At 47.0% G+C, this 23,223-nt stretch overlaps 6 protein-coding genes across 8 annotated transcripts; 4 read left to right on the plus strand and 2 right to left on the minus strand.

The window, feature by feature from the left end:
* Positions 1-88: 88 nt before the first annotated feature.
* LOC9663182 (protein MOR1) lies at positions 89-9,308 on the plus strand. The gene is made up of 50 exons (XM_024661495.1): positions 89-501; positions 566-671; positions 734-857; positions 916-995; positions 1,065-1,242; positions 1,287-1,351; positions 1,407-1,489; positions 1,543-1,628; positions 1,681-1,794; positions 1,843-1,962; positions 2,059-2,161; positions 2,213-2,349; positions 2,401-2,466; positions 2,526-2,649; positions 2,702-2,724; positions 2,774-2,845; positions 2,908-3,094; positions 3,148-3,260; positions 3,310-3,397; positions 3,452-3,552; positions 3,602-3,709; positions 3,764-3,869; positions 3,925-4,004; positions 4,054-4,270; positions 4,318-4,442; positions 4,497-4,607; positions 4,658-4,807; positions 4,862-4,936; positions 4,988-5,075; positions 5,124-5,230; positions 5,288-5,386; positions 5,442-5,516; positions 5,571-5,666; positions 5,720-5,821; positions 5,871-5,972; positions 6,021-6,203; positions 6,258-6,369; positions 6,425-6,581; positions 6,631-6,699; positions 6,746-6,845; positions 6,896-7,096; positions 7,150-7,308; positions 7,361-7,516; positions 7,560-7,657; positions 7,706-7,862; positions 7,911-8,030; positions 8,177-8,272; positions 8,328-8,399; positions 8,461-8,728; positions 8,789-9,308. Exons 1-50 carry the CDS (start codon positions 342-344, stop codon positions 9,130-9,132), a joined length of 6,063 nt encoding a protein of 2,020 aa, XP_024517263.1. The 5' UTR covers positions 89-341; the 3' UTR covers positions 9,133-9,308.
* Positions 9,309-9,449: 141 nt separating this feature from the next.
* Positions 9,450-10,774, plus strand: LOC112341420. Its single transcript, XM_024661478.1, has 3 exons — positions 9,450-10,138; positions 10,198-10,328; positions 10,410-10,774. The coding sequence occupies exons 1-3, from the start codon at positions 9,563-9,565 to the stop codon at positions 10,435-10,437; spliced, it is 735 nt and encodes a 244-aa protein (XP_024517246.1). The 5' UTR covers positions 9,450-9,562; the 3' UTR covers positions 10,438-10,774.
* On the minus strand, positions 10,468-11,610 carry LOC9630730. Its single transcript, XM_002987654.1, has 3 exons — positions 11,253-11,610; positions 10,912-11,194; positions 10,468-10,861 (listed from the first exon to the last, which is right to left on the minus strand). Exons 1-3 carry the CDS (start codon positions 11,608-11,610, stop codon positions 10,468-10,470), a joined length of 1,035 nt encoding a protein of 344 aa, XP_002987700.1.
* Positions 11,611-15,455: 3,845 nt separating this feature from the next.
* Positions 15,456-18,654, plus strand: LOC112341445 (pentatricopeptide repeat-containing protein At3g09040, mitochondrial-like). 3 transcript variants are annotated; one of them, XM_024661536.1, is made up of 3 exons: positions 15,456-15,645; positions 15,700-15,843; positions 15,914-18,654. In XM_024661536.1, exons 2-3 carry the CDS (start codon positions 15,766-15,768, stop codon positions 18,566-18,568), a joined length of 2,733 nt encoding a protein of 910 aa, XP_024517304.1. In that variant the 5' UTR covers positions 15,456-15,645; positions 15,700-15,765; the 3' UTR covers positions 18,569-18,654. The 3 variants fall into 3 exon arrangements, with proteins under 3 accessions (XP_024517304.1, XP_024517303.1, XP_024517305.1); XM_024661535.1 differs by having other exon boundaries at positions 15,456-15,623; XM_024661537.1 differs by having other exon boundaries at positions 15,456-15,533.
* On the plus strand, positions 18,594-19,741 carry LOC9663184 (15,16-dihydrobiliverdin:ferredoxin oxidoreductase). Its single transcript, XM_024661513.1, has 5 exons — positions 18,594-18,689; positions 18,820-19,010; positions 19,093-19,219; positions 19,387-19,578; positions 19,673-19,741. Exons 1-5 carry the CDS (start codon positions 18,594-18,596, stop codon positions 19,739-19,741), a joined length of 675 nt encoding a protein of 224 aa, XP_024517281.1.
* LOC9630731 (NF-X1-type zinc finger protein NFXL2) lies at positions 19,711-23,105 on the minus strand. The gene is made up of 13 exons (XM_002987656.2): positions 21,886-23,105; positions 21,715-21,828; positions 21,600-21,655; positions 21,461-21,527; positions 21,323-21,415; positions 21,185-21,270; positions 20,980-21,133; positions 20,730-20,924; positions 20,487-20,677; positions 20,352-20,427; positions 20,123-20,296; positions 19,980-20,066; positions 19,711-19,917 (listed from the first exon to the last, which is right to left on the minus strand). Exons 1-13 carry the CDS (start codon positions 23,056-23,058, stop codon positions 19,765-19,767), a joined length of 2,619 nt encoding a protein of 872 aa, XP_002987702.2. The 5' UTR covers positions 23,059-23,105; the 3' UTR covers positions 19,711-19,764.
* Positions 23,106-23,223: the final 118 nt, after the last annotated feature.

Raw genomic sequence — 23,223 nt, forward strand, 5'->3', positions numbered from 1 at the left:
ACCGCCGAGGGCCGTGACACGATCTGGAGCGTCGGATGCGGTGCATCGACGGCTGTGCACCGCCTGGGAAGAACAAGGTCATTAGATTTCGGCATTTCTAATGCTAGGCTAACGTTTGTGTGTGTTGGGCCGGCCTCCATTCTTTTCCCTCTCTTTTATTGCGTCCTAGGGTTCCAGGATCCGGCAGGCGAGGCAGGCAGGCGCCATCGATCCAGGCGCATCGCACAAGATCCTTGGAGCGCAGCGAATTCGGCAGTCGATAAGCTGGTTTCTTCCGGCGATCCGGCTGCCGGAGCTCTGGAGAAAGGGTTTTGAGGTGGATGTGAGGAAGATCTACGGCAATGTCGGAGGACGAGAAGCTCCTCAAGGAGGCGAAGAAGCTGCCGTGGGAGGACAGATTGACGCACAAGAATTGGAAGGTTAGGAACGATGGGTGCATCGATCTTGCGGGCGTGTGTGACAGCATTATGGATCCTAAGGATCCACGGCTGCGGGAATTCGGTGAGTTCTAGTTCTTCTCCCACGCACATTTGGGTTGCTCAACAGTAAGTTTTCGTGATTCCAGGGCCCTTATTTAAAAAGAGTGTGGCCGATTCGAATGCTGCGGTACAAGAAAAGGCGTTGGATGCTTTGATAGGTTTTCTGAGAGCTGCCGACGCTGATGTTTCTAGGTACTGCTTTTGTTTTTCTCTTCCTTGGCCTTTCAGGTTTGGAAATTCTTCTCGTCACCCAGGTATGCTAAAGAGGTTTGCGATTCTATTGCGGCCAAGTGCCTCACTGGCCGTCCGAAAACCATTGAAAAGGCACAAGCGGCATTCATGTTGTGGGTGGAGCTTGAAGCATCGGATGTTTTCCTGGTTGGTTCTAGTTCTCTCTCTGCAGGTTTGGTTGTCATCATTTTTTTTTTCCTTTCAGGATACGATGGAAAAAGCTATTAAGAACAAGGTAGCGAAGGCTGTTGTGCCAGCGATTGATGTTATGTATCAAGCTCTCAGGTTGGTGATGGCAGCATTCCTTTTCGTAATAGAGGTTTTTTCTTGAACCATCTGCTTTCTTGAATGCAGTGAATTTGGGACTAAGATAATTCCTCCGAAAAGGATACTTAGAATTCTCCCTGAACTTTTTGATCATCAAGACCAGAATGTAAGAGCTTCGGCCAAGGGACTAACAATAGAGTTATGCCGGTGGATAGGAAAAGACTCCGTCAAATCCATTCTCTTTGAGAAAATGCGAGATACAATGGTAATCAATCTCCTCTGTTGTAGTTTCTAATACTTAAGTCGCAGAAAAAAGAGATAGAGGCCGAGATGGACAACGTAACAGGCGTCTCAAAACCGACGCGCAAAATAAGGTATTACGTTATCTCGTTTGAAACCTGAGACTCAAGATTATCTCGTCTACACCAGATCCGAGCAGACGAGAGAGGTTGAACAAGAGGCAGCAATAGAATCGCCGGGTGCCCCGCCAGCAGATGAAGCGTCCCCTACTGGTAATTGAAAAAACGTTTGTTTGCTGCTTACAAGTGCGATGCATGTTATACAGGAGTGCAAGATATAGACGAATATGATCTGGTCGACCCTGTCGACATTTTAACTCCACTGGGAAAGTCATCATTTTGGGATGGAGTGGTAAGCAAGCTGAATAATGGCCTAGGTGATAATGCATGTTCCTCCTTTTCAGAAAGCTGCAAAGTGGTCTGAGAGGCGCGATGCAGTTGCCGAACTAACTAAGCTTGCGTCTGCAAAAAGACTTGCTGCCGGCGATTACACAGAAATTTGCCGTACTTTAAAAAAGGTAACAGATTGTGTAAGTTGCCTGATGTTATCTGACAATGGTTTTCAGCTTATAACGGATGTAAATATTGCGGTTGCTGTGGAGGCTATTCAAGCAGCTGGAAATCTTGCTTCAGGTCTCCGTAAGGACTTCACTGTTTGCTCAAGAATTCTGCTTCCTGTTTTGCTGGTAACGATGTTAGTAAAGGACTTTCGAAGTCCATCGTTGTAGCGGTTGTGCTGATCCTTTTTTGCGCTTCTTTCGTGTTTTTTTTTGGATGAACAGGACAAGCTTAAAGAGAAAAAACAATTGGTGGTCGATGCATTGATGCAAACTCTTCAAAGCATGCACACAGGTGGTTGTGTGGCTCTCGCGGATGTAATCGAAGGTGAGCCAGACCTTGAATTAAATTTCACGAACACTGACCTTAGAATACCAGATGTCAGAGTGGCTACAAAGAATAAGGTTCCTTCGGTGCGGTCTTCGTGTTTGAACTGGGTGACATTCTGCATTGAGAACAATACCAAGCTCACTGTGATGAAGTTACACAAAGATTACGTTCCCATTCTTATGGAGGTACTATGGTCGCTGCAATATGCTATATTTTACTTGAAAAGGTTTCTCTAGAGCTTAAATGATGGGACTCCAGAAGTACGGGATGCAGCGTTTTCGGCACTTGCTGCTTTTGCAAAAGTGGGATAATCAGTTCGCTCGTTTGTTTAGAGACTAATGTCCCTTCTCTCGTCTTTCAGCACTTGGGCATGAAGCCACTTGAACGTTCTTTAGAAAAACTTGATGAAGTCAGAAGAAAGAAGCTGACTGAAATGATTGGTTCCGGCCCCGGTTCGAACACTTCTACGCCTAGCTCCACTTCAGGTAGCACTGCTTAGATATTTTGTGGCAACTTAACACTTATTCTTTCCTATAGTCGTGGCCAGGAGCACAGATGAAGTAAGTGTTTACTTAAAATTGCGACTTAATTTCTCACACGTGATTTTAGAATTCGGAAGCAGTTGTGAAAAAGTCCGCTGCGAGTTTGTTGTCTGGCAAAAAGCCTACTGCTCCAACCCAGGTATCACCGATTACGTGATTTTGTTGAGTAGAAGCTAACATAAACTACTTGTCTTGTGCTAGAGTGTGAAAAAGACTGGGTCAACGAAGGTAACTGTCTCGAAAAAGGGAGATGCTACAGTGGAAGCAAACGACGATATTGAAGTCGGCGAAATGTCTCTAGAGGAGATTGAGTCGAGAGTCGGAAGTATTGTGCAGCCAGAAATAATTGAGAACTTAAAAAGCGCTGTCTGGAAGGAACGCCTAGAAGGTTTGGATTTCGTTGACTATATTTCTGTATATTCTGAGCCTGTTCTTTTTTAGCTATGACTTCCCTTAAAGAAACTGTGGAGGGGTTACCTGAGATCAACAAAGACAGTGAAATTCTAGTGCGACTCCTTTCCGTACTTCCTGGCTGGGCTGAGAAAAATGTCCAGGTATTTCCTTACTGTTCAAAAACTCTTTACACAAACGTGTTTCTTTCAGGTTCAGCAGAAAGTTATTGAAGTTGTGTGCCATATAGCAGAGAGAGCAACAAGTTTTTCCAAGAAAGCAGTTATGCTCTGTTTACCTGGTAAGACGGAGTTTGTTATCTGTTGAAGTCCGAACTGAGGCCTCGGATCGTCAGGATTGGCTGAAAGATCGTCGGATATCAAAACACGAGCTCAAGCTACTAGGTGCCTTACCGTATTTTGTGAAGTCGCGGGACCAAATTTTGTATTTGATAAGGTATCTGTTATTGATTTTTTTGATGTTATTTATCCAGGGGCGCTTGCAGATGTATAAGATTATGAAAGAACACAGAAATCCCAAAGTTCTCAGCGAGGGATTGTCATGGATGATTACTGGCATCGAGGACTTCGGCATTAGCCATATTAAGTTGAAGGTAACTGTTGCTTCAGTTTGTGGATATGGTATTGATGCTCGACTTGTGATGCAGGACTTGCTAGAATTTTGCAAAGATGTGGGATTGCAGTCTAGTGCACCTGCCACAAGGAATGCAACTATCAAGCTTATTGGGGTTCTTCACAAGTTTGTTGGGCCAGGTTTTTCAGATAATGATGTTGAATATAAAGCTTACGTTTTTAAGTTCTGTTTCAGGCTTGAAGAATTTTTTGACGGATGTGAAACCTGCTCTTCAAAGTGCTTTGGATACCGAATATGAGAAAAATCCCTATGAGGTAGTACAGACCCTTCACGATTTCTTCATTGGTGTCGTAAATGTTTCAGGGTCCCGCTGCCCCGAAAAGAACAGTCCGGGGCGCTGATGACGGAGCTCCTGTTGCTGGAGGTGATGGTTTACCGCGTGAAGATGTCAGCGGGAAATTGTCAGTAACTTTGATGAAAAACCTTGGAAGTCCGGAATGGAAGATTCGGCAGGAGTCCATAGAAACTGTAAACCGGATAATTGAGGAGGCGAACAAGAGAATCCAAGCGACGGGGACAGGTAATTTTTGCTGACTTTCATGATATTCGCTAATTTCTAGTTTTCAGGAGAATTATTTGGAGCTTTGAAAGGACGGTTGAATGATTCAAACAAAAACCTTGTGATGATGACACTTTCGACTCTTGGAAGTCTAGCTGCAGCAATGGGTCCTGCTGTTGACAAAAACAGTAAGGTTGGTTATGTGCTTTGTTTTGTTATAGAGACGACAATTTTTCCGCTGGTGCAGGGTGTTCTCGCGGACGTTCTAAAATGTCTAGGAGACAATAAAAAACTTATGCGAGAAGCAGTTATCAAGACGCTGGATGGATGGGCCGAGGTTTTGCAGCTTGATAAAATGGTACGATTCTTTGCTTCAATCTTTATGTTTCTAACAACGTACATTTTCAGCTACCATACATTGTTCCTGCTCTGATAGATGCTAAGCTATGTGCTGATGGCCGAAAAGATTTGTTCGATTGGGTGACAAAACAGTTGACAAAATGTGTCAGCTGTTCCGAGCTGACCCATCTTTTGAAGCCAATCTCCGTAGGACTACAGGTTTGTATTTCCTTTTGTGCACTGCCGAGCTGTTTGAAAGTGCATTTTGATCAGGATAAATCTGTAGAAGTTCGTAAAGCAGCAGACGCAGCCTTACAGGAGCTACTTCGAGTTTGTGGTTTTGACGCGGTAACTTGTTCTGTATATTTGGCTTGTGCATTTCCTGATAACTCTTGGCAGATCAATAAAGCATCAAGAGAGTTGCATGGTTCTGCTCTCGCGGCGGTCCTTCCAATCTTAGAAAAGCAAAGATCACCCGGAGCAATCGGTACGTATATCTCTCTATAATTATTCTCACGCTAACCTCGATACGCAGATGCCTCCGAGGACAGAGCGGGGTCGAAAGGCAATCTTCCAAAGACTGGAAAACAAACTAGTAACGGTCCAGAACGTCCTGCCGCTAAAGCTCCTCCAAGGGGAACAGTAAGTACTTTTTGCTGGCCGTAATACTTTAATGTCTTGCTTTTGACGGGGAATCAGAAAACTGTTGGAAAAGTTTCAAAGCAAGCTGCAGCAATCGCTGCACAAGATGCTGCTGTACAGGGCCAGGCACTTTTCAACATGAGAGACTCGAATAAGGTGTGAAACCTTTTACTGCCCGAAATCCTTTGTAATTTGACAAAGCCTCCTGCAGGAAGAGCGCGAGCGGTCAATTCCTCGCAAGTATAAATTTGAGGAGCCTAGGCCAGAACAAATACTTGAAGTTGAGGTATGCCGTATCTTATGCATCGATATTATTTTTATGTTACTCTTTAACAAGCAGGCGGACGTTATGAAATACTTCAGGGAGGATCTCCATCGAAGATTACTGAGTCCGGATTTTAAGAAGCAAGTTGATGGGCTGGAGCTTCTGCAAAAGGTGTGAAATTGTGTTTTATTTTCTTACAATTCTAATAATCCTGCTTCCCGCAGGCAATTCCTACGCACACTAAGGATATTGCAGAAATTTCAGATATACTTCTTCGCTGGATTGTTTTACGTTTTTGTGAATCCAATACTACGTGCCTTCTGAAGGTAATTTTATCTTAAGACTTCTTTTATCTTGGGTAAATGTAGTTTTCAGGTGCTAGACTTTCTGCCAGAATTGGTGGAGGCTTTAAAAAATGAAGGCTATGCACTAACAGAATTTGAGGCTACAATTTTCTTACCTTGTCTTGTTGAAAAGGTAATTGACATTTATGCTTGCGAGTTTAGCTGAGCATGTTTCCTGCAGTCTGGTCATAATATTGAAAAGGTTCGGGAAAAGATGCGGGAGCTGATGAGACTCATCTGTTGCATCTACCCTGCATCAAAGCTATTTACGTACATTTGCGAGGGCCTTCGATCAAAGAACAACAGAACTAGAATCGAAAGTGTCGATCACATTGGTTTTATGGTTGATCGCTATGGCGTAGAGGCAAGCCCATAGTCTTCTGCTAGATGTATTATTAACTCATTGTTTCTTTTGCAGATTGCGGGTCCGAATAAGGCTCTGCAATCGGTTGCTGCTTTGACAACTGAACGGGACGGCGATTTGCGTAAGGCTGCACTGCAAACACTTGCGACTGTCTACAAAATAATGGGTATGTGTCATATTCTTTGCTTGCTTTCGAAGGTTTCATCTTTTGTGTCATGTAGGCGATGACGTCTGGAGATATTTAGGAAAGTTGTCGGACGCACAGAAGAGCATGATTGATGATAAGTTCAAGTGGAAGGCCCGTGAAATGGACAAGAGGAGAGAGGGAAAACCGGGAGAAACAAGGGCTGCCTTACGGCGTTCAGTTCGTGAGAATGGGTATACCTTTATACTTTTTAATGTGCGCCTGCTCACATTTTCCGTTCAGGAACGATGCTGTTGAACAAAGTGGGGAGGGCACGTCAAGACCCATCACTGCACCACCTGTACTTCTAAGGTCAGCAAGAAAATATTCTCATTTATTGACATTTCTGTTGTTGTAGGGGTAACGAACACTTCGAATTGGCATCCGCCTCGCCCGCTGGTCCTTCAGATTGGAGCGAGGCTCTGGACACGATAGAATTTGGTTCATCACCAGAGCAGGTAAGTCTTCAATGAATGTTAACTTATAAGTACACGCATGGTTTGCTCAGGTTGTGGAAGGGATGAAGCTCATTTGCCACGAGCTAAGTCAAATGGCTGCCGATATGGAAAGCAGCTTGACAGATGATTTTGCAAAAGACGCAGATCGTCTTGTGCGAATTTTAACGTTGAAAGTAACTACGACGTTCAACATGGGACTTGGTGGTGCCTCCTCAAGGTCTTGCAAATACGTGTTAAACACGCTAATGCAGGTATGTTGCACATGCGTCCTACGTGCTGTACTAACATTATTATTTTGTCCTAGACATTTCAACTTAAAAAGCTTGCTCACGGCGTAAGAGAAGCAACCTTGCATAGTCTGATTACAGAACTTCTTCTGTGGTTACTGGATGAAAGAGTTCCATTAATGGACGACGGCAGCCAGCTCTTGAAAGCGCTAAATGTTCTAATGCTCAAAATACTGGTATGGTCGTTGCTGTAGCATCATGAATTTAACCTTGTGTGTGCCTCTGCAGGAAAATGCTGGTCGCACATCCGCATTCGTTGTGTTGATACGTCTTCTACGGCCTTTAGAATCTAGATGGCCTGGTGTAGCATCCGAAGAAGCAGCGGCTACGAGAGGGCAAAAGTTTTCAGATCTTGTCGTAAAATGCTTGATCAAATTGACAAAGGTATACTCGAATATTTTATATCTTTACTGAGTTGGATTGTCAGGTCCTTGGCTCAACTATTTTTGAGGTGGACCTTGATCGCCTACTGCAAAGTATTCATGAGTATCTTCAAGAGCTAGGGATGGAGGAAATACGGAGACGGTAGTATACATGTTTTTAGTTTTCTCGTTCGAACTTTTATCATTGCAGAGCCGGAGCCGATGATAAGCCTCTGCGGATGGTGAAGACTGTTCTTCACGAACTAGTAAAGCTTCGTGGAACAGCCATTAAGGGTCACCTTTCCATGGTGCCAATCGACACAGAACCTCAACCTATCATTCTTGCTTATATTGATCTCAATCTCCAAGTAAGCTTGCTTGTGGTTGTTGTATAGTTTTCTTACAATCTGTTACAGACATTAGCGGCTGCGCGAATGCTCACTCCAACTGGTCCAACTGGCCAAACACATTGGGTTGATTCATCGTCAAATGGGCCGGCTTCTCCTGCTGGTCATACGGCTGAGGCACAATTGAAAGTAAGCAGAGTGCGATTGCACGAGGAGAGTGCACGACATCCTACGTAAATTTCTCTAGCTCTGTGCATAATAGAACTTACATCAGCGAAGCCCGTTCTCTTTCCAGTTTCATCCGCTGATCGGTACTTTCGTTTTTGTTTGCACAGCAAGAGTTAGCAGCGGTTTTTAAGAAGATTGGAGACAAGCAAACGTGCACGATTGGGTTGTACGAGTTGTATCGTATAACTCAGTTATATCCTCAGGTATAACCTTCGAATTCATATGGGGTAACGCTAACTCGCTTGTTACTCTGTCCAGGTGGACATTTTCTCTCAGCTGCAAAATGCTAGCGAGGCGTTTAGAACGTACATAAGAAATGGTTTAGCACAGGTAAGAATGTTGTCGTTCGTTCTCTCGAGTTCTGAGCCTTGTATATTTCTCTCTTGCCAAGATGGAGAAGAGTGTTGCCGCGGGAAGAGCACCAACAAGCATTGCTATGGTCACTCCACCCCCGGCATCGCCTCCAAGCCACAGCTCGCCAAAGATGGTATCGTCGGTTGCGCCGATCAGCAGCCGTGTCCAGCCTCTTGGGCTGGATAACAACGTAAACTACAACTACAGGGAGGAAGTAGAAGCTCCAGCCGAATCAGACACAGCAGAGCTGAAAAAGATGGTGTTCATAAACACGCCAAAGAGTTACGAGAGTCCCCTCCCGTCAGGTACTCCCACTTTCTCGTTTTATTGATTCTAGAAACCTTTGTCTTCTTTCATACTTCCAGGCGATATCCAACCGGTGTCTACTCCAAGCTCTGGAACTTTGGACGCCATCAGGGAACGGATGCGAAGCATTCAGGCCGCGGCCACGGCTGCTGTTGGAGCCGGCTCCATTCCTTCTCCGACCGCCGCGGCAATCACGATCTCGAATGGCTCCTCCCCATCGTTTAGCCGAGGCTATAGCTCGGAAGTGTTGGTCTCCCAGCAGCAGCAACAGCAACAACATGAAGTAGCAGCCGAGAGTGGAGAAGTATCGACGGCAGTGGTGGCGGTGGACGACAGTGCTCTCTCGGGATTGCAAGCCAGGATGGAGAGGCTGAAAAGTGGAGGAGCTATGGATTCAGCATAGTTCTAGGAGAGCGATGGAAAGAACCAAGCGAAGAACACGAAGAACACAAAGAAGAAACGAATCACGAGCTTGGCATCAAGAAGACTTCTCACTCCATAGCTTGAGCTTTGAGCTTCTAAGCTGTACATACTCTACCACCAATATCGAATCGATTCGAATATTCTGCGTTGTTTAAATATTTTAGGGCTAAAAGTTGAGTAATTATTAATCTCGAATATTTTATGAGATTAATTTTATCTGGAGAATATTTATTAGGGTAGAACATCTTGTAAAAAAAGTGGATTAGAAGCAACGGTCCATTCCAACGGTCCCTCGATTTTAGGTCGTTTAGAACAAGGCTCCATCGCTGGCAAAATCTTGGAGCTAGGTTTCTAGCGCTAGCTTCTCTTGCGATTCGCGATTCCAAGCACGCCGTCGACTCTCCTCTTCCATGGATCCACACCCGCGCCAGGCAAACGCAGGCGATTCCTCCACTCCAGCGCTCGCGAGGAAGCCCCCGGCTTGCGGCGGCGGTAGCAGCAGCGCGACGAAGATCAAGAAGGGCCCGCGGCGGAGAGTGCTCGCGGATCTCACCAACAGCGACTCGCCGATCACTGGCCTCGCTCCTCGCTTCCCCGCGGCAGCGCCGCTGTGTGATTGTTCTTCCCCTGGAACGCCAGGAACGCCGGGGACGCCAGGCGCTGGCGAGGATCTCTTGAGGTCTCAGGTAACTCTCCTCCTCCAGCAAGTCCAGTGCGATGCGCCGAAAGGCCCTCTCTTTGGATTCCATCGCCTTGGCTGCCTTTCGCCCGGAATGCTCGTTGGCCCGACTCCGGCCAACACTCCAGCGGTGGTGGCGGCGACGCAACCATCCACGCCAGTGACTGCCGGGATGCCATCGTCGAGGCTGGGATTGCCCAGCGGGGGACTTCGTGCTCTTGGGTCTCCACCGGAGAAGGATGGAGCGATCGAGGAAGGAAGGATCCAGCGAACAATCTCCGAGATCAGCAAGATCACAATCGCAGAGGTGGGCTCTTCTTTCCGATTGGTTTTTCGCTGGATCTCTTCGTTTTCTTGCGTGTCTAGACGGTGGTTTCCGAGAGGCACCTCAGCCTGGCCGATCGATTCATCACCAGGTCCCTCAACTTCGATTCGCTGCTGGACGATGCCTTGTCATCTGACAACGTTGCTGGAGACGCTGATACCGCTTCCCAGAGGTAAACTTCTGAGACTCGCAAGGAAGAAATCTTCACACCATCTCTCTCTCTCTCTCATTTGCAATAACTCGTCACCAACAGGACCAGAGAGTTTACTCCACGCAAATAAAACTCGCATTCTTTGCAATCGAATCGAATTCTATCCATGGCTTTCTGCATCCACGGCGCACACTGAGCCAAAGCCCGAGAACTGCTGGCCGGAATAGCGACCACTAGTCGGATAAACGAAAGAATCGCCATCGCTAAAGCTTATAACCATAGAACCAGTGAAGTTAGTGAGTGTGATACCTCTTCCCAGATACAAGGAGATTGGGCCCATGCAAATATCCCATCCTCTCGTCCAGACCAAGGTCGTGCTCTTTCGATCCTGGAGCGAGGACGTAATCGTGTCCGTCCAAGTCCAGTACGGGATCCCGTCAAGCGAGGACATCCTCACCGTTGGAATACGAGTGTGCGTGGTCGTCCATATGAAATCGTCAACGCCGAGGGAGTCCACGGTCCACGTTGACTCGATAGTCACCTCCCTCTCAAGCCTGTGACAATTCGGGCGAGCTTGACTTTGCTAGACTTGACACCGGCTTACCGCGATGGAGGATCTGGGGTCTCGAGGATGGTTTCGAGATATCCTGGGCTGGCGTAGATCACGTCTTGGAGCTGGGCAGCGCTCCAGTTCTTGAGGAAGAAGATGGCGAAAGAGTTGACGTCGTGGGTGTCTCCACCAGTTCCTCCTGTTGTAAACGCGGCCCCGACGATCACGCCCGAGTGGACTGGAGGAGTGATTTGCTGCGTGAGGCCTCCCGGGAGATTTCCGCAAGAGAAGAATCGGTTGAAGTTTGTTCGAAACTCTATCCAGCCCAGTCTATTCCCTGGAATGATCCACAGGATCAGCGGAAAAGTTATATGAGCTTGAGATTTCTCGCTTACCCCAGTCGTTTTGACGATTGCTGTGCATCATGAGGTAGACGATGGTCTCGCCACGCTGGAACTCAAACTCCTGGACCGGCAACGGTCCTCGTTCCTTCGATCTTCCCACTTGAATGAAGGAGCCATCGATCGACCAGAGAGCTATCGATTTTATGCAAGACTTTGCTCGCCAGACCATGATCCTGTTGATGAATTTGCCTGGAGAGACGAGGAACTGGCCATAGTCTCCGAGATCCGGCGAGCCGACCATGATGATTCCCGAGCCGATGGTGTGATCTGGAGCGGCGATGTTGCGGCTCGATGAGGAGATCGTCAGCATCGTTTGGAGAAGCACGAGAGCCAGCAACATCTCTTTCATGATCTTTTGCTCCAGGAAACCTTCTCAGCGCTGAAATGTAGGAGACTATATTTTAAAGAACTTACGATGGCAACACACTTGCCACAGCGACTTCTTTGGAACTAAGTTCATCGAAAAGAAAACATTGCAAAGGGGCATGCGTTGAGAATGACAATGTACATGTGCAAGAAAAATACTTACAGCATGAAAGAATTTATGTGCAAAACTTTAGTCTGATCATTTGTTACTATCGTGCATTTTTTACCATGACCTCGAAATCTTCCACACTCCAAACGTAAGGATCGATAAAGAGGAAGCGGTAAGGTTGAGACTTCAGTTCCTCAGTTGGAGTTTCAGCCCTTCATTTCGTTCTCAACCTTCAGTCCTTCTGTGAGTCCTTCAGTTGGAGTTTGAGCTTTCTCTCTTTTTCTATTTCTTGCTCCAAGCTGTGTTGGATCTAGAGGCCAGAAGTGTGGAATTCGCCCAGGATCACTGTCTGACTTGCAATCCACATAATCAGCTGAAAATCATCTAATTTGTATCAGCTCTAAACACTTTTTAGTTTTTTAATGTTAGTATCAATTGGATTAATAAATATATTAACAGGAATATTTCTAATTCGTTTGTAATCAAATATATTCTTCTTCTCTTACAAAGTAAGAACAAGTCAATTAATGAGGACACTTATCCCATCAAAGACTTAACTGGAGATGAGATTTAAGAATTATACTTTTTTGTGCTCCATTGCAAAGAAAGTTTACCATAGCAAAGCATCTATGGCATGATTCATCTATCTGTTAGAGATTTCCATTTGAGGAAAAGCCAGGGAGCATAATGTTCTGTGCCTAGCTTTTGCGGTAACCTTTGCATAGATCCATGGTGAGCTGTGACGCAAGATAAAGACCTTTGCATTGATTGTTCACTTGTGCTGTAATTCTTTTTTCTGATGAGAGCTGCTAGCAATGATAAAAGGGACTGTGATGATTTCTGGAGTCTGGACAATCAAGACATAAGGTCAAGCTTCTAAAATTTTTAGTTTTCTTCCCGTTTCATCTTCAGTTCAATTAGCACCAACTTGCTATTTCTTGCCACTCCATATGACCTTCGTCTCCAACTCCATCTACATCAATGGACCTCACCAAGTTCTATATCTTATCTTCGCAGATACTTAGCTTTCGATACCTTTGTCCATTTTACAACTTGTATAATTCTCTTGCATTTTGCCTTCTTTGAGGACAAGTGTCTCCGTATGCTTTTGGCTACAATCTAGCTTTATAGTTAACTGAGTCAGTACGTTTCTGCAAGTCTGTGACAGCCTCGATGATCCTGGCAGAATGTTTTGCAGCGAATTCGCAGTGTTGGAAGAAGAAAAAGGGCAATCCTTGATGTTGGTTTTTTTTTTCTCATAGTTCTCTCTGACTTCTTTTTTCGTCCAAAGGAGCTCTTCCGAGACTCAATTGACTTTTTCCGACGTTGATCCGGCCAAAACTGAAGGAAAACTGAAGCTTTTCGTGAATTCGTACTGCGTGCTAGGAGAAGGCCGCCGAGATGGTAATGCAGTGAAATGTAGCTTATATCCTGAGTTTCTGTTTCTTCCAGGTAACCATGTCGATTGCAAGTGAAACAACGGTCATGTTGGAGACAGGCTTTATAGAACGATTCCAACGTGATAACGATGCCACACTTGTCGCCTAGATCCAGCGAGCTACAACCATACGTCTTCCCTCTGGTGAGAGAGTCTCTCAGCTGGAGTTTGAGCTTTCTCTCTCTTGTTTTTTTCTTTGGCTCGAAGCTGGACTCATCAGTGTTTGCTCTGATCAACTGGCTTCTTTGGAAGCGCTGTTTCACGCCAAAGACAAGGGCCTTGATCATGCTCCTGGAGTCTCTTGTCCAGGAGCCCATAGATGTCGAATAGGTTCCCCACCTGGCCTGCGCGCTTGCCCGCAAAATCTCGCCCACGCTAGGTACCTTTCCAAAGAGCTTACCATCGTATGCCACCTTCCAGCATTGGTACAATTGAACTGATTGGCACCCCACCTTTTCAAATTGTTTGGTTTTTTATTAGTAATAATGTTCATGTAAACTCTTTCTTTTGAAGATCAAAAGTCCATGCTTCCTGAGGAAAGAGATCACGATAACCAGGAACAAACTTACGCAGAGAAAGGACGATGCTATGACCACCTTATTAAGAGCACGGAAAGAATTGAGACGTGAGAAGTTTAGAAACTGGTCAGGAGCTTACCAAGTTGAAGAACTCAGGATGACAACATATTTGCCACCTTTTTGGAACTAAGTTCATTCCGAAGAAACTAGCGATCATCGAAAAGAAGGACATTGCGAGGACGCATGCGTTGAGGATGAGCCCAATCTACAAGAAACGTACTTACAGAGTGAAGGAATTGCTATGCAAAAATTTAGACCTGTATGAGACCATTTCGGCGATTGACAATCTGTGCGAGAGTTGCATGACGCTTTAGAAATTATTACAACGAAATCAAACCTGTATTTTGATGTGTTTTTCAGTGTCGATTACGTGTTCACTTAGCTGTGTAAGAAGTACTAAGAAGAATATAATCAAGACACTTAACTATTTACCGTTTTAAGCTTCGTTATCATCCCCTCAACTTGCATAAAATGCCACTGAAGAACATATAAGTTCGCAAGAAAATAAAATTTTACCTCCAAAACCTCTTCATGTGCTCCCGGAAAAAAATAATTATCATCGTCCTCTTTTAAAAGGTCCTCGAGCTCCCCATTCACCTGAAAGGCCCCAGGATTAATCCAAACTTAAGTTAATACTTTATTCGCAACCTTTTGAAGGCGAGCAACAAGCCCAGCAACTCCACCTTTGAGGGTTCGCACTCGCTTCAAGTTATATCTATTGATCTGCCAAGAACAAGATAAAAACAAACGTGACAATCTCCACTCATTACCTTGGCAAGGAGGTCATCCAAGGCTGAGAATCCATGAATTTCTAGCTCCTCTACTTGGGCACCAAGGAACTTGTTAATGGATTCCAATGCCACTTTCAGTGCCTCAATCTCAAACTCGTTTTCTTTGAGCCTTTGTCTAAGCTCCTCTATAACAGGAACCACATCCACATTGTTGGGATTCCTTACTAACACTTCATTCCTCGTGATTATGGCTTTAATATGCTACAGAATCAGCAATTAGGAAGCAAAATATAGCATAATAATAAGTACCTCAAGGTTGAGGACAATGGCTCGCTCCCGGATTAGAATCGTGGAAGGATTGGAGAGTAATGGATCCAAAATTCGCAGGTCCCGTGCGTGTATTCCCGTTCGCTGAATGATGCTTGCCCTTTCCAGCTGCAAGAACTCGTGCTTGTCCACCGCCAAGGCGCACCAGAGCTTCGAATCCATATAGGAAGCAAGAACACGGCATATTCACGAGGTATCTAGGGTACAAAAGCACAAAGGTGGTGGATATATGTACAGCCACCACGCATGTCATGCTTAAAGAACAAAAACTGTTGCAATGCACTATGTTCAGATCAGCTCACGAACTCCACATTTTGAAGATCACCAGAGGAGATTGATGATCACAAAGAAATCATACTCCTCGCTGATATCTATAGCAATCCGAGTGATCAAGTTCTCCAAGATCAAAACATTCGGAACAAGTTTGACGGTGGAGCCCTCGATGGACTCCACCACCTGGAAGCGGGAAAGGGTTCCTCGCGTATGATTATCTCAGCATGGGACGATCAATCTCCATGGCCAGAATCCTTTTGGCACAGAGAGTTTCGATGCGCCAAAGGCTGGCGATTACTATGTTTTCCTTTTAAAAGAGTTCAAATACCCGCCAAAAAGTTATTAGGGTTCATGACTAGGGTTTATCGCAAGTAGGGCGCTGGGTGAAGAATGCGTTGATTTGTGTCGCGTTCTTTCGATTTGCAGCTGGCGTTTAAGCTCTCCGGCCTGGTAAGTGTGGCGCCGATCGTTAATCTTCCTTTGAATGGTCCACCGCAAATATTTCGAGCGGGATTTTGGATCAGGGACCGAAATTACGAGGTTTTTTGTTCTTTCTTCCCTGGTATTTGCGATTTTGCTTTCTTTCTTTTCATGCGACTGTTCCTTCCATTTGCAGCGAACTGAATGATGCCGGCTATGGCATGCGCTCGAAAGGCGTAAAACTCATTTGTTTTTTGGCTCGATGCAAATGAGCGAGGAGCGGCTATGGCGGAAGTTCTTTGAAGATCCTTCACTCTGGTGGGACAACAGAAGGAACAAGGTATGGACGGAATTTTTTTTTTCTCTTCCATTTTACTTAGCTCGAACTTAGATTTGGCGGTTTGCTGCAGAGGAGCCCGAGCTATCCAGATTTCAAGCATGCATCCACTGGAGAATGCCTGTGGATTCACTCACGGCTCTGTCCATCCTGGGTGTCTACCAAGCTCCAGCGGCTCGACGAACGTCCCACTTTTCGATCCACTTCCGATACAACAAAATCAAGAACAGCAACGGGAGAGAAGGAAAGGACAGAGCCGCTACGAATCTACAACAGGTTTCGAGAGCTGGGAATAAAGCCCAGAGTCTCCGTGGTTTTGGGTGCTCTCAAGGCCTGTAGTAGCTCCAGGGATTTAGAGACAGGGAGGAAAATCCACGCCACTGTGCTGGAGAATGGTGACTGCCACAACATCTTCGTTGCTAGCTCGCTGGTGGACATGTACGCCAAGTGTGGAAGCCTGGTGGATGCTCGACGTGTTTTTGACAGCATGAAGCAGCGAAACGTGGTGCCTTGGAACTGTTTGATCCTCGGCTATGCGGAGAGTGGAGAGGGAAAAACAGCGCTAGAGATTTACTCCCGGATGCTTGACGAGCAACGGACAGGCGGCTGTTCTCCAAACTATGTCACCTTTCTCGCTGCGGTGAAGGCTTGTTCCAGCTTGGCAGCTGCGAGAGAAGGGGGGAAGAACCAAAAGGTGGCAGATTGCTTGGACAAGGGCCGTGCTGTTCACTATAGAGCGGTCGAGGGTGATGGAGAGCTCCATTTGTTTCTCGCCAACGCTATTGTGGACATGTATTCCAAGTGTGGGAGCATGGTCGAAGCACGCCAAGTTTTTGACGGCATCAAACATCGCAGCATTGTCTCGTGGAATACGATCATCCTGGGATATGCCGAGAGTGGCGAGGGACAGATTGCTTTGGACCTCTTCCAGCAAATGCTACACGAAGAGGGACGAGGCTGCGGTACAAACTACGTGACTTATCTCGCGGTGCTCAAGGCCTGCATTGCTTGGGCAGGCAAGGAACAAGGTGTGCTTGTCCAGGGGAAGCTCGTCAAGCTCGAATGCTTAAACAAAGCGCGAGCTTTTCACTCACAGGCTTCCAGGGGCGGTCATCTCTCACACGAGTTTGTGGCGAGTGCTCTGCTGGACTTATATGCCAAGTGCGGTAGCATGGAAGACGCCAGCAAAGTGTTCGGAAGCATTCCTCGCAGCGTTGTCACCTGGACGTCGATGATTGCGGGTTATGCCGAGACTGGCGACAGTGAGCAGGCATTCAAGCTCTTCCAGCAAATGCAAGACGAAGGTTTCACGCCAGATGCTGTGACTTTCGTCGCTACACTCAAGGCCTGTATCAAGCTCGCCGAGAAAGAGGACCTCGCCGGGAAGACAGAGTGTCTAGAACGCGGCAGAAAACTCCACATGCAAATTTCTCAGCACTGGAGTGACAACGATCTGCCAGTGTTTGTCGCCAACGCGCTGGTGGATATGTATTCCAAAGGTGGCAGCTTGGCTGAAGCACTGAAAAGTTTCGAGAGAATTCGGCATAAGAGCGTGGTGTCCTGGACCGCGATTATCCTGGGAAATGCTGAAAGTGGCAATCCAGAGCTAGCTCTCGAGCTTTACAGTCGAATGGAGAACGAAGGCCGTGTTGAAGCGGATGGAGTGACCATTGTGGCTGCTCTCAAGGCCTGTGCTCTTCTAGCCGCGAGAGAAGTCGATGGAAAAGATCTTAAAGTGGAGTGCCTGAGGAAAGGCCGAGCGATTCACAGTCGAGCAGCGAGAGATGGTCACGACCGTTGCAGCTACGTCGCCAATAGCCTGATCGATATGTATGCGAACTGTGGGGGCATGGTGGACGCTCACAAGGTTTTTAGCAGCATGGACGAGGACGCTCGCTGTGTGGTTTCGTGGAACTGCCTCATTCTGGGATACGTCGAGAATGGCGCGCCCCAGCTCGCTCTAGAACTCTACTCACAGATGAAACAACGAGGCGTTCAACCAGTGGCCATCACTTTTGTCGCTGCGCTTAAAGCTTGTGGAGGTTTGGGATCTCTAGAAGCTGGGATTGAGCTCGAGAAGGAGATCAGAGAGGCTGGACTCCAGGACCAGATAGTGATCGTCAACTCCTTGGTGGATCTTTACGGGAAGTGTGGCAGCATGGTCGATGCTCAACGAGTTTTCGACGAGGCTAGAGGAAGACGAGACTTGGTAACTTGGAACACTCTCATCGATGGATATAGTCGTCAAGGGGACTGCGAGACGGTGCTCACTTTGTTCGAGGGACTCCAAAGAGAAAGACTAACGCCAGACGAGCTTACTTTCCTATCGGTTCTCACGGCGTGCAGCCATGCTGGCTCGATCGACAAAGGCATGGAGTACTTCCAGGCGATGGCTTCTCCAAAGTACGGCGTGGTTCCAGGAATCAAGCACTACACTTGCGTCATCGATCTCTTGAGCCGGGCGAACCGACTGAGCGATGCAGTGGCGATGGTGAAAAGCATGCCTCTGGAGCCAAACGCTATCATCTGGATGACTTTGCTGGGGGCTGCTCGAGAGTGGAACAACGTAGAAGCTGGAAGGCTGGCTTTCGAGGCTGTGATGAAGCTGGAGAAGAATGGAGCAGCGTGTGCTCTCATGGCGAGTATCTATGCTGGTGCTGGGATGCTGGAGGAAAGGTGGAAAATGGAGGAAGAAATGGGAGCTCTCCGGCGACTTAAGGCACCTTAAGGGGGATTACATTAACTTTAAGTTGATGGCTAGGGCTCTTGCTTGCTGCTACGTGACGCGCGAAGCTCTGGCAGCTAGCACTCAAAGCCACCAACAAACAACACAGCACAGAGTTCCAAAGGTATCAATCTTTTTCATTCTTCGTGGCTAACTCTCGTCTTTCACAGTCTCTTCCAGGCATGAAAATGCTAGAGCCGATAGAACAAGGAACACTTGTCTACAAGCCTTACTTGGATTATCTCTGCTTCCAGCTGCTAGACTCGGCCCCAGATGTACAAGCTCTTCCGCTAGACGATCAGCTCGCATTCAAAAGCTCTCCACGCAAGGCAAATGTTTATAACTGGCTCTACTCGTCAAGGAGGCTCCGGCGTATCAGAATCACGTACTTCGATGCCGGGAGAGCTTGCCAAGCGCTCAATGCCTTGCTCTATCCAGACAACAGGTATGTTTTCATTTTTCTCATCGGCTTCTGATACATGTCGTTCGAATTTGATCTAGTTTCGATCTCCCGTTACTGGGAATAGATTTGCTCTCGTTTGGCGCGAACAAGATCCTGTGCGTGGTAGATTTTATACCACTCTTTCAAGATCAAGGCTACTTGGAGAAGTACATTCGTCCGCTCGCGTTGCTTCGCCAGCCTTTTGCAGCACGGTGCAGTGAAATGTCTGATCGTTTCTTTGACAAAGACAAGTTTGCATCGGAGCAAATGATCTTCTTTCGATCAGATCAAGGATCTTCGGAGCCCGATCTCGAGGTAAGCAAAATTCTCCAGCTTCGGTGACTTACAACTCCTGATTGATCTGATCTTACAAAAACAGGTGTTGAGCGGCGGAATGTACAGAGTTTATACGCAATATGTCGCAACATACTTGAAATCTTTGCATTCTTTGGAGCCAAATGAGGATCCAAGATTTTGTGTGAAATGCCACGAGAAACAAGCTGCTTACGACCGCTACCTGGCAGATCGAGATCCCGCTTTCAAAGTTTTTAGCAGCTACTTTGGAAGCGAGGTAAGCAATCAAATCAAAGTTTTTCGACAAAGCAACGAAGTAACGTTTTTGTTACAGTGGACGCAAAAGTTTTGCTACAAGTTCCTCTGTCCAGGAATCAGCATTCCATGCCACAAAGCCAAACAGCGCCAATGAAACCATCTCTCTTTATTTCCAAAACTAAAGCTTTCTAGAGTAGGACAACTTTCAATGAAGTTTTGCTCTGGGCCTCTGGTTGTCGATCTCGTCCATCCAGTCCGAGAGGCTTCGCAGAGCTTTGGCGCCATAGTAGGCCATTGCTACCGATCCCAGCACAAGAGCAACCACTAGAGCATATCTCATTGCCATTTGCAAGCTCTCCTGCAATTTGCAAGTTTTCATTTAGAACAGTGCCCATGAAAGAAGCAAAAGGGAAAAGATACCTTGTACTTCCAGTCCCCGTGAGCGCTTCTCAGTGCGCGTGCTTTGCGTTGTTTCGGCAGGACCTTCTTCAAGTCATCACGACGTAGCTGCAAAAAGAGAGCCAAAAGCATAAATGAAAAATCCGATCGCTAGAACCACGTACCTCTTTGTCTGCTGCTTGTTTGTGTTGCAAATCTTCTTCCAGCTCCTGCGAGGCTTTGGCTTTCAAACAATCTTGATCGCACGGAACTAAAGCCGATTGTTTCTCTCGCGCAGCTTGAACTTCAAAGCACTGATACGCTTTACGGATGCGCTGACATGCACATCTTACAGTGACCTGTGTGGGATTCATGAGTCAATTGAATTCGTTTGCTTTTGGATTCGTAGCATACCTTCTTGGAGCACAGGCTTGGACAGGAGCCTGGATGACAAATTTCCGAGCACAAGTGCGAGCAGTTCTCAAGCTTCCTGCATGCAAGAGTTTCATCAAAGACTGTCTCCTAAAAGAAAGAAATATGTAGCCAAACCTGTGGCAAGGACCTTTGCATGAAAGCAACTCGATGCGTTCGTCCTCGGAAAGGCAACCAAAGGCGCTACATTCCAGTGTGCGCACAAGAGTACCGCAATGGCAAGACTTCTTCAAGGAAACCTTGCACGCCGGACATTTCCCAGTGTGGCAGCCAATCTCACAAGGATGTGGACAAGGTGGATCCCGAGTCTGGGAAACAAAGCATCACTTCAGATCAACGACAAGAAACAAACGGTTATACCTTTGTGCATTTCAGCCGGCAAGAGCTGCACGAATCGTATTGCTGAGCACCACCCGAGGCCACGACCGTTCCATTCGATAGAGCACGACTGATGGTAACTACATGACAAAGATCTCGGCAAAAGTGATTTCCGCACGACAAAAGATTTCCGCATGGTTTTTCACAGGAAAATCTTGATTCGTCATTACACGGGACCTGCAATGCAGTAGTTAAAATGATAGACCGGTCCAGTAAATCAATAAGCCAGTACCATCTTCGACCCGGCCGGATGTTTGCCCATGCACGGCCTCGACACAAGAACAGAACATGGTGGACATGGAGAGCCTGGAATGGGAGAAATCACAGCTTTGCGTTCTTTCTTGGTTCCCTTCAAGACTGGACATGTTAGTCGTGGTCCATGACACCTAGAAGCAAAACTTTTAGCGTCTACAAAGCTAATGCATCCAAAATAATACCTCTGGTTACACGAATGACCACAATCAAGTTTCTTGTTGCACAGCAGTTGACAAGGCGGACATGGTCCATAATGGCATCTGTGAGGCTGCAATACAAGATGTAATGTAATATTAGAAGCCATAGGTTTATCAGAGTACCTTGCATAAATCACCATGACCACAGATATGTGGTCTCTGACAGCGTTTTGAGCATTTTGGAGGCTTCACATCTTTGTCTGCGCCACAAGGAACCTAGAAAAGAATTTCACAAATGAACATCAAAAATTCAAAACATACCTCGAGTGTAGTGAATCCACATTGACACGAAATTTTCACAGTTAAAGGGCAAGGTGCACATAAACCTCTGAACACGAACAACAGTATAATAAGAAGAATATTTCACAATATAAAACCAGAGCCTCACCAGCATAGATACCTGTGACAAGGAGCTGGACACTTGTGATTACCACATCTCAACTTTTTGCCACAAATCTGTCCAGGAACAGCAGAAAACTACGTCATGCCAAAGAAAACAAATCAAGTTCGCGTACCTCAGAACAAGGTGGGCAATCCCCGTCACAGCACCTCCGCCTGCACGCATGACGCTGGCAGTTCCGTATGTGTTGGCACTTCCGTTCACAAACAAGATCCTGGTAGCAAGGAACCTACACAAAACTTCAACTAAGAAACATAGATAGTTGCAGACACATAAAAACACAGACCTCTTTCACCGTGCTCCCACAGCGACATCGCTTGTTGATCAAAACTCGACAGGTTCCCACACAAGAACCAGCATGACACCGTTCCGGACATCGATGAAGTCCACAGGCCAGTAACTTCTCACACGTTGATCCACACGTCGGGACTTTAACATCACAGGCCAGATCCTTGTACGCCTCCTTCCCACAGGCGCAAGTCCTCCTCCCTTGAAGTTCACACTCTCCACAGGCCCCAGCATGACACTGCTTCCCGCATACGTGCTTCTTGCAGCTCAACTCCTTGTCACAAATCCTCTCGCACTGGAAATCGGCTTGAGAGCAGGGGCGAACTTCAGTCACACTCCCACACCGGCAGCGATGGACACCGAACTTGGTGCAAGGCTTGCACTCCCCTTCGTGGCAAATCTCGTCGCAGGAGTGGACTCCACAGCCCAGGCGCTTGGAACAAAGCCTTTGGCAGGAGAAACTCTTGTGGCCACAGCGCCGGAGCTCCGCCAACTTTCCACAGTGGCAAGCCAGCTGGACGAGCTGTGGACATGGCGGACACGGCCCGGGGTGGCAAAGAAGCAGACAAGTGTGCGAGCAAAGTCCCAGCTCCAGCTCGCATCTCTCCCCGCAAGAGTGTGGAGTGAGCCAAGGATCGGACCTTGGATCCACCTCTTTGCCGCAGTAGCAACGATACTCTCGCGGGATCTCTGCCTGTGGATAGTCCCGTCGACACTTCGGACAGTGCCAGCGCGCCGGGGAAGTCCTGGAGCTCGAGTTTCTTCCAGCGGAAGAATTTTCGCTGGTGCTGAGTACCTGGCGAGCCCACGACTGGATGCAAACCAAGTGAAGCACCGCAAAGCATCCTTGCTTGCAGTGCCAGATTGGATCGATCTTGCGGATTTTCTCGAGGCATATCAGGCACGTCGATGCTCCGCCCTTGGTCGCGGCCACGAGGCTGTTGATCCGATTCACACCCGCCTGGAAAAGCTGCCCTGGATCATTATCTGTCGCGGCTACTCCCGGATAATTCCGGAAGATCGAAGCCCCGGGATCGTCATCCCCACTGCTGCTATAATCCCGCTCCTCGTCGTCGCTGCTAGAAACCTCGAGCTGGTTCTTGATCGAGGGATGGAGCTCCTCCAACCTGGCTGGATTTGGCAGCAACGGCTTATCCCAAGCTCGCTGCATCCTTATTTCGGAGAGAATGCAGCGATCTAGAACATACCCGGCGACGCGCCCTGGCCGCTCTCCAGATCCCCGAAATTTAGGGCTCTTGGGCTTGGCGAATATTCATCTGACAAAGTATCTTTACAAAACAAGGAGGGAAAAGTTTTTGCCCTAGCTCCAAAGAGA

This window comes from Selaginella moellendorffii, unplaced genomic scaffold (assembly GCF_000143415.4).
Source record: "Selaginella moellendorffii unplaced genomic scaffold, v1.0 SELMOscaffold_83, whole genome shotgun sequence".
In the NCBI taxonomy this organism is placed as follows: Eukaryota; Viridiplantae; Streptophyta; class Lycopodiopsida; order Selaginellales; family Selaginellaceae; genus Selaginella; species Selaginella moellendorffii.

Coding starts and splice junctions, on each gene's coding strand:
- LOC9663182 (XM_024661495.1), top strand. CDS start 342: ATGTCGGAGGACGAGAAGCTCCTCAAGGAGGCGAAGAAGCTGCCGTGG. Junction 996..1,064: donor GTTATGTATCAAGCTCTCAG/GTTGGTGATGGC, acceptor TCTTGAATGCAG/TGAATTTGGGACTAAGATAA. Junction 6,582..6,630: donor CGTTCAGTTCGTGAGAATGG/GTATACCTTTAT, acceptor TTTTCCGTTCAG/GAACGATGCTGTTGAACAAA.
- LOC112341420 (XM_024661478.1), top strand. CDS start 9,563: ATGGATCCACACCCGCGCCAGGCAAACGCAGGCGATTCCTCCACTCCA. Junction 10,139..10,197: donor GCAAGATCACAATCGCAGAG/GTGGGCTCTTCT, acceptor TTGCGTGTCTAG/ACGGTGGTTTCCGAGAGGCA. Junction 10,329..10,409: donor GCTGATACCGCTTCCCAGAG/GTAAACTTCTGA, acceptor CGTCACCAACAG/GACCAGAGAGTTTACTCCAC.
- LOC9630730 (XM_002987654.1), bottom strand. CDS start 11,610: ATGAAAGAGATGTTGCTGGCTCTCGTGCTTCTCCAAACGATGCTGACG. Junction 11,195..11,252: donor CAATCGTCAAAACGACTGGG/GTAAGCGAGAAA, acceptor GGATCATTCCAG/GGAATAGACTGGGCTGGATA. Junction 10,862..10,911: donor ACCCCAGATCCTCCATCGCG/GTAAGCCGGTGT, acceptor GAATTGTCACAG/GCTTGAGAGGGAGGTGACTA.
- LOC112341445 (XM_024661536.1), top strand. CDS start 15,766: ATGCAAATGAGCGAGGAGCGGCTATGGCGGAAGTTCTTTGAAGATCCT. Junction 15,844..15,913: donor GGGACAACAGAAGGAACAAG/GTATGGACGGAA, acceptor GGTTTGCTGCAG/AGGAGCCCGAGCTATCCAGA.
- LOC9663184 (XM_024661513.1), top strand. CDS start 18,594: ATGGCTAGGGCTCTTGCTTGCTGCTACGTGACGCGCGAAGCTCTGGCA. Junction 19,011..19,092: donor TTGCTCTATCCAGACAACAG/GTATGTTTTCAT, acceptor TACTGGGAATAG/ATTTGCTCTCGTTTGGCGCG. Junction 19,579..19,672: donor GCAGCTACTTTGGAAGCGAG/GTAAGCAATCAA, acceptor TCCTCTGTCCAG/GAATCAGCATTCCATGCCAC.
- LOC9630731 (XM_002987656.2), bottom strand. CDS start 23,058: ATGCAGCGAGCTTGGGATAAGCCGTTGCTGCCAAATCCAGCCAGGTTG. Junction 21,134..21,184: donor GGTCATTCGTGTAACCAGAG/GTATTATTTTGG, acceptor TTTTGCTTCTAG/GTGTCATGGACCACGACTAA. Junction 19,918..19,979: donor ACGGGGACTGGAAGTACAAG/GTATCTTTTCCC, acceptor TGCAAATTGCAG/GAGAGCTTGCAAATGGCAAT.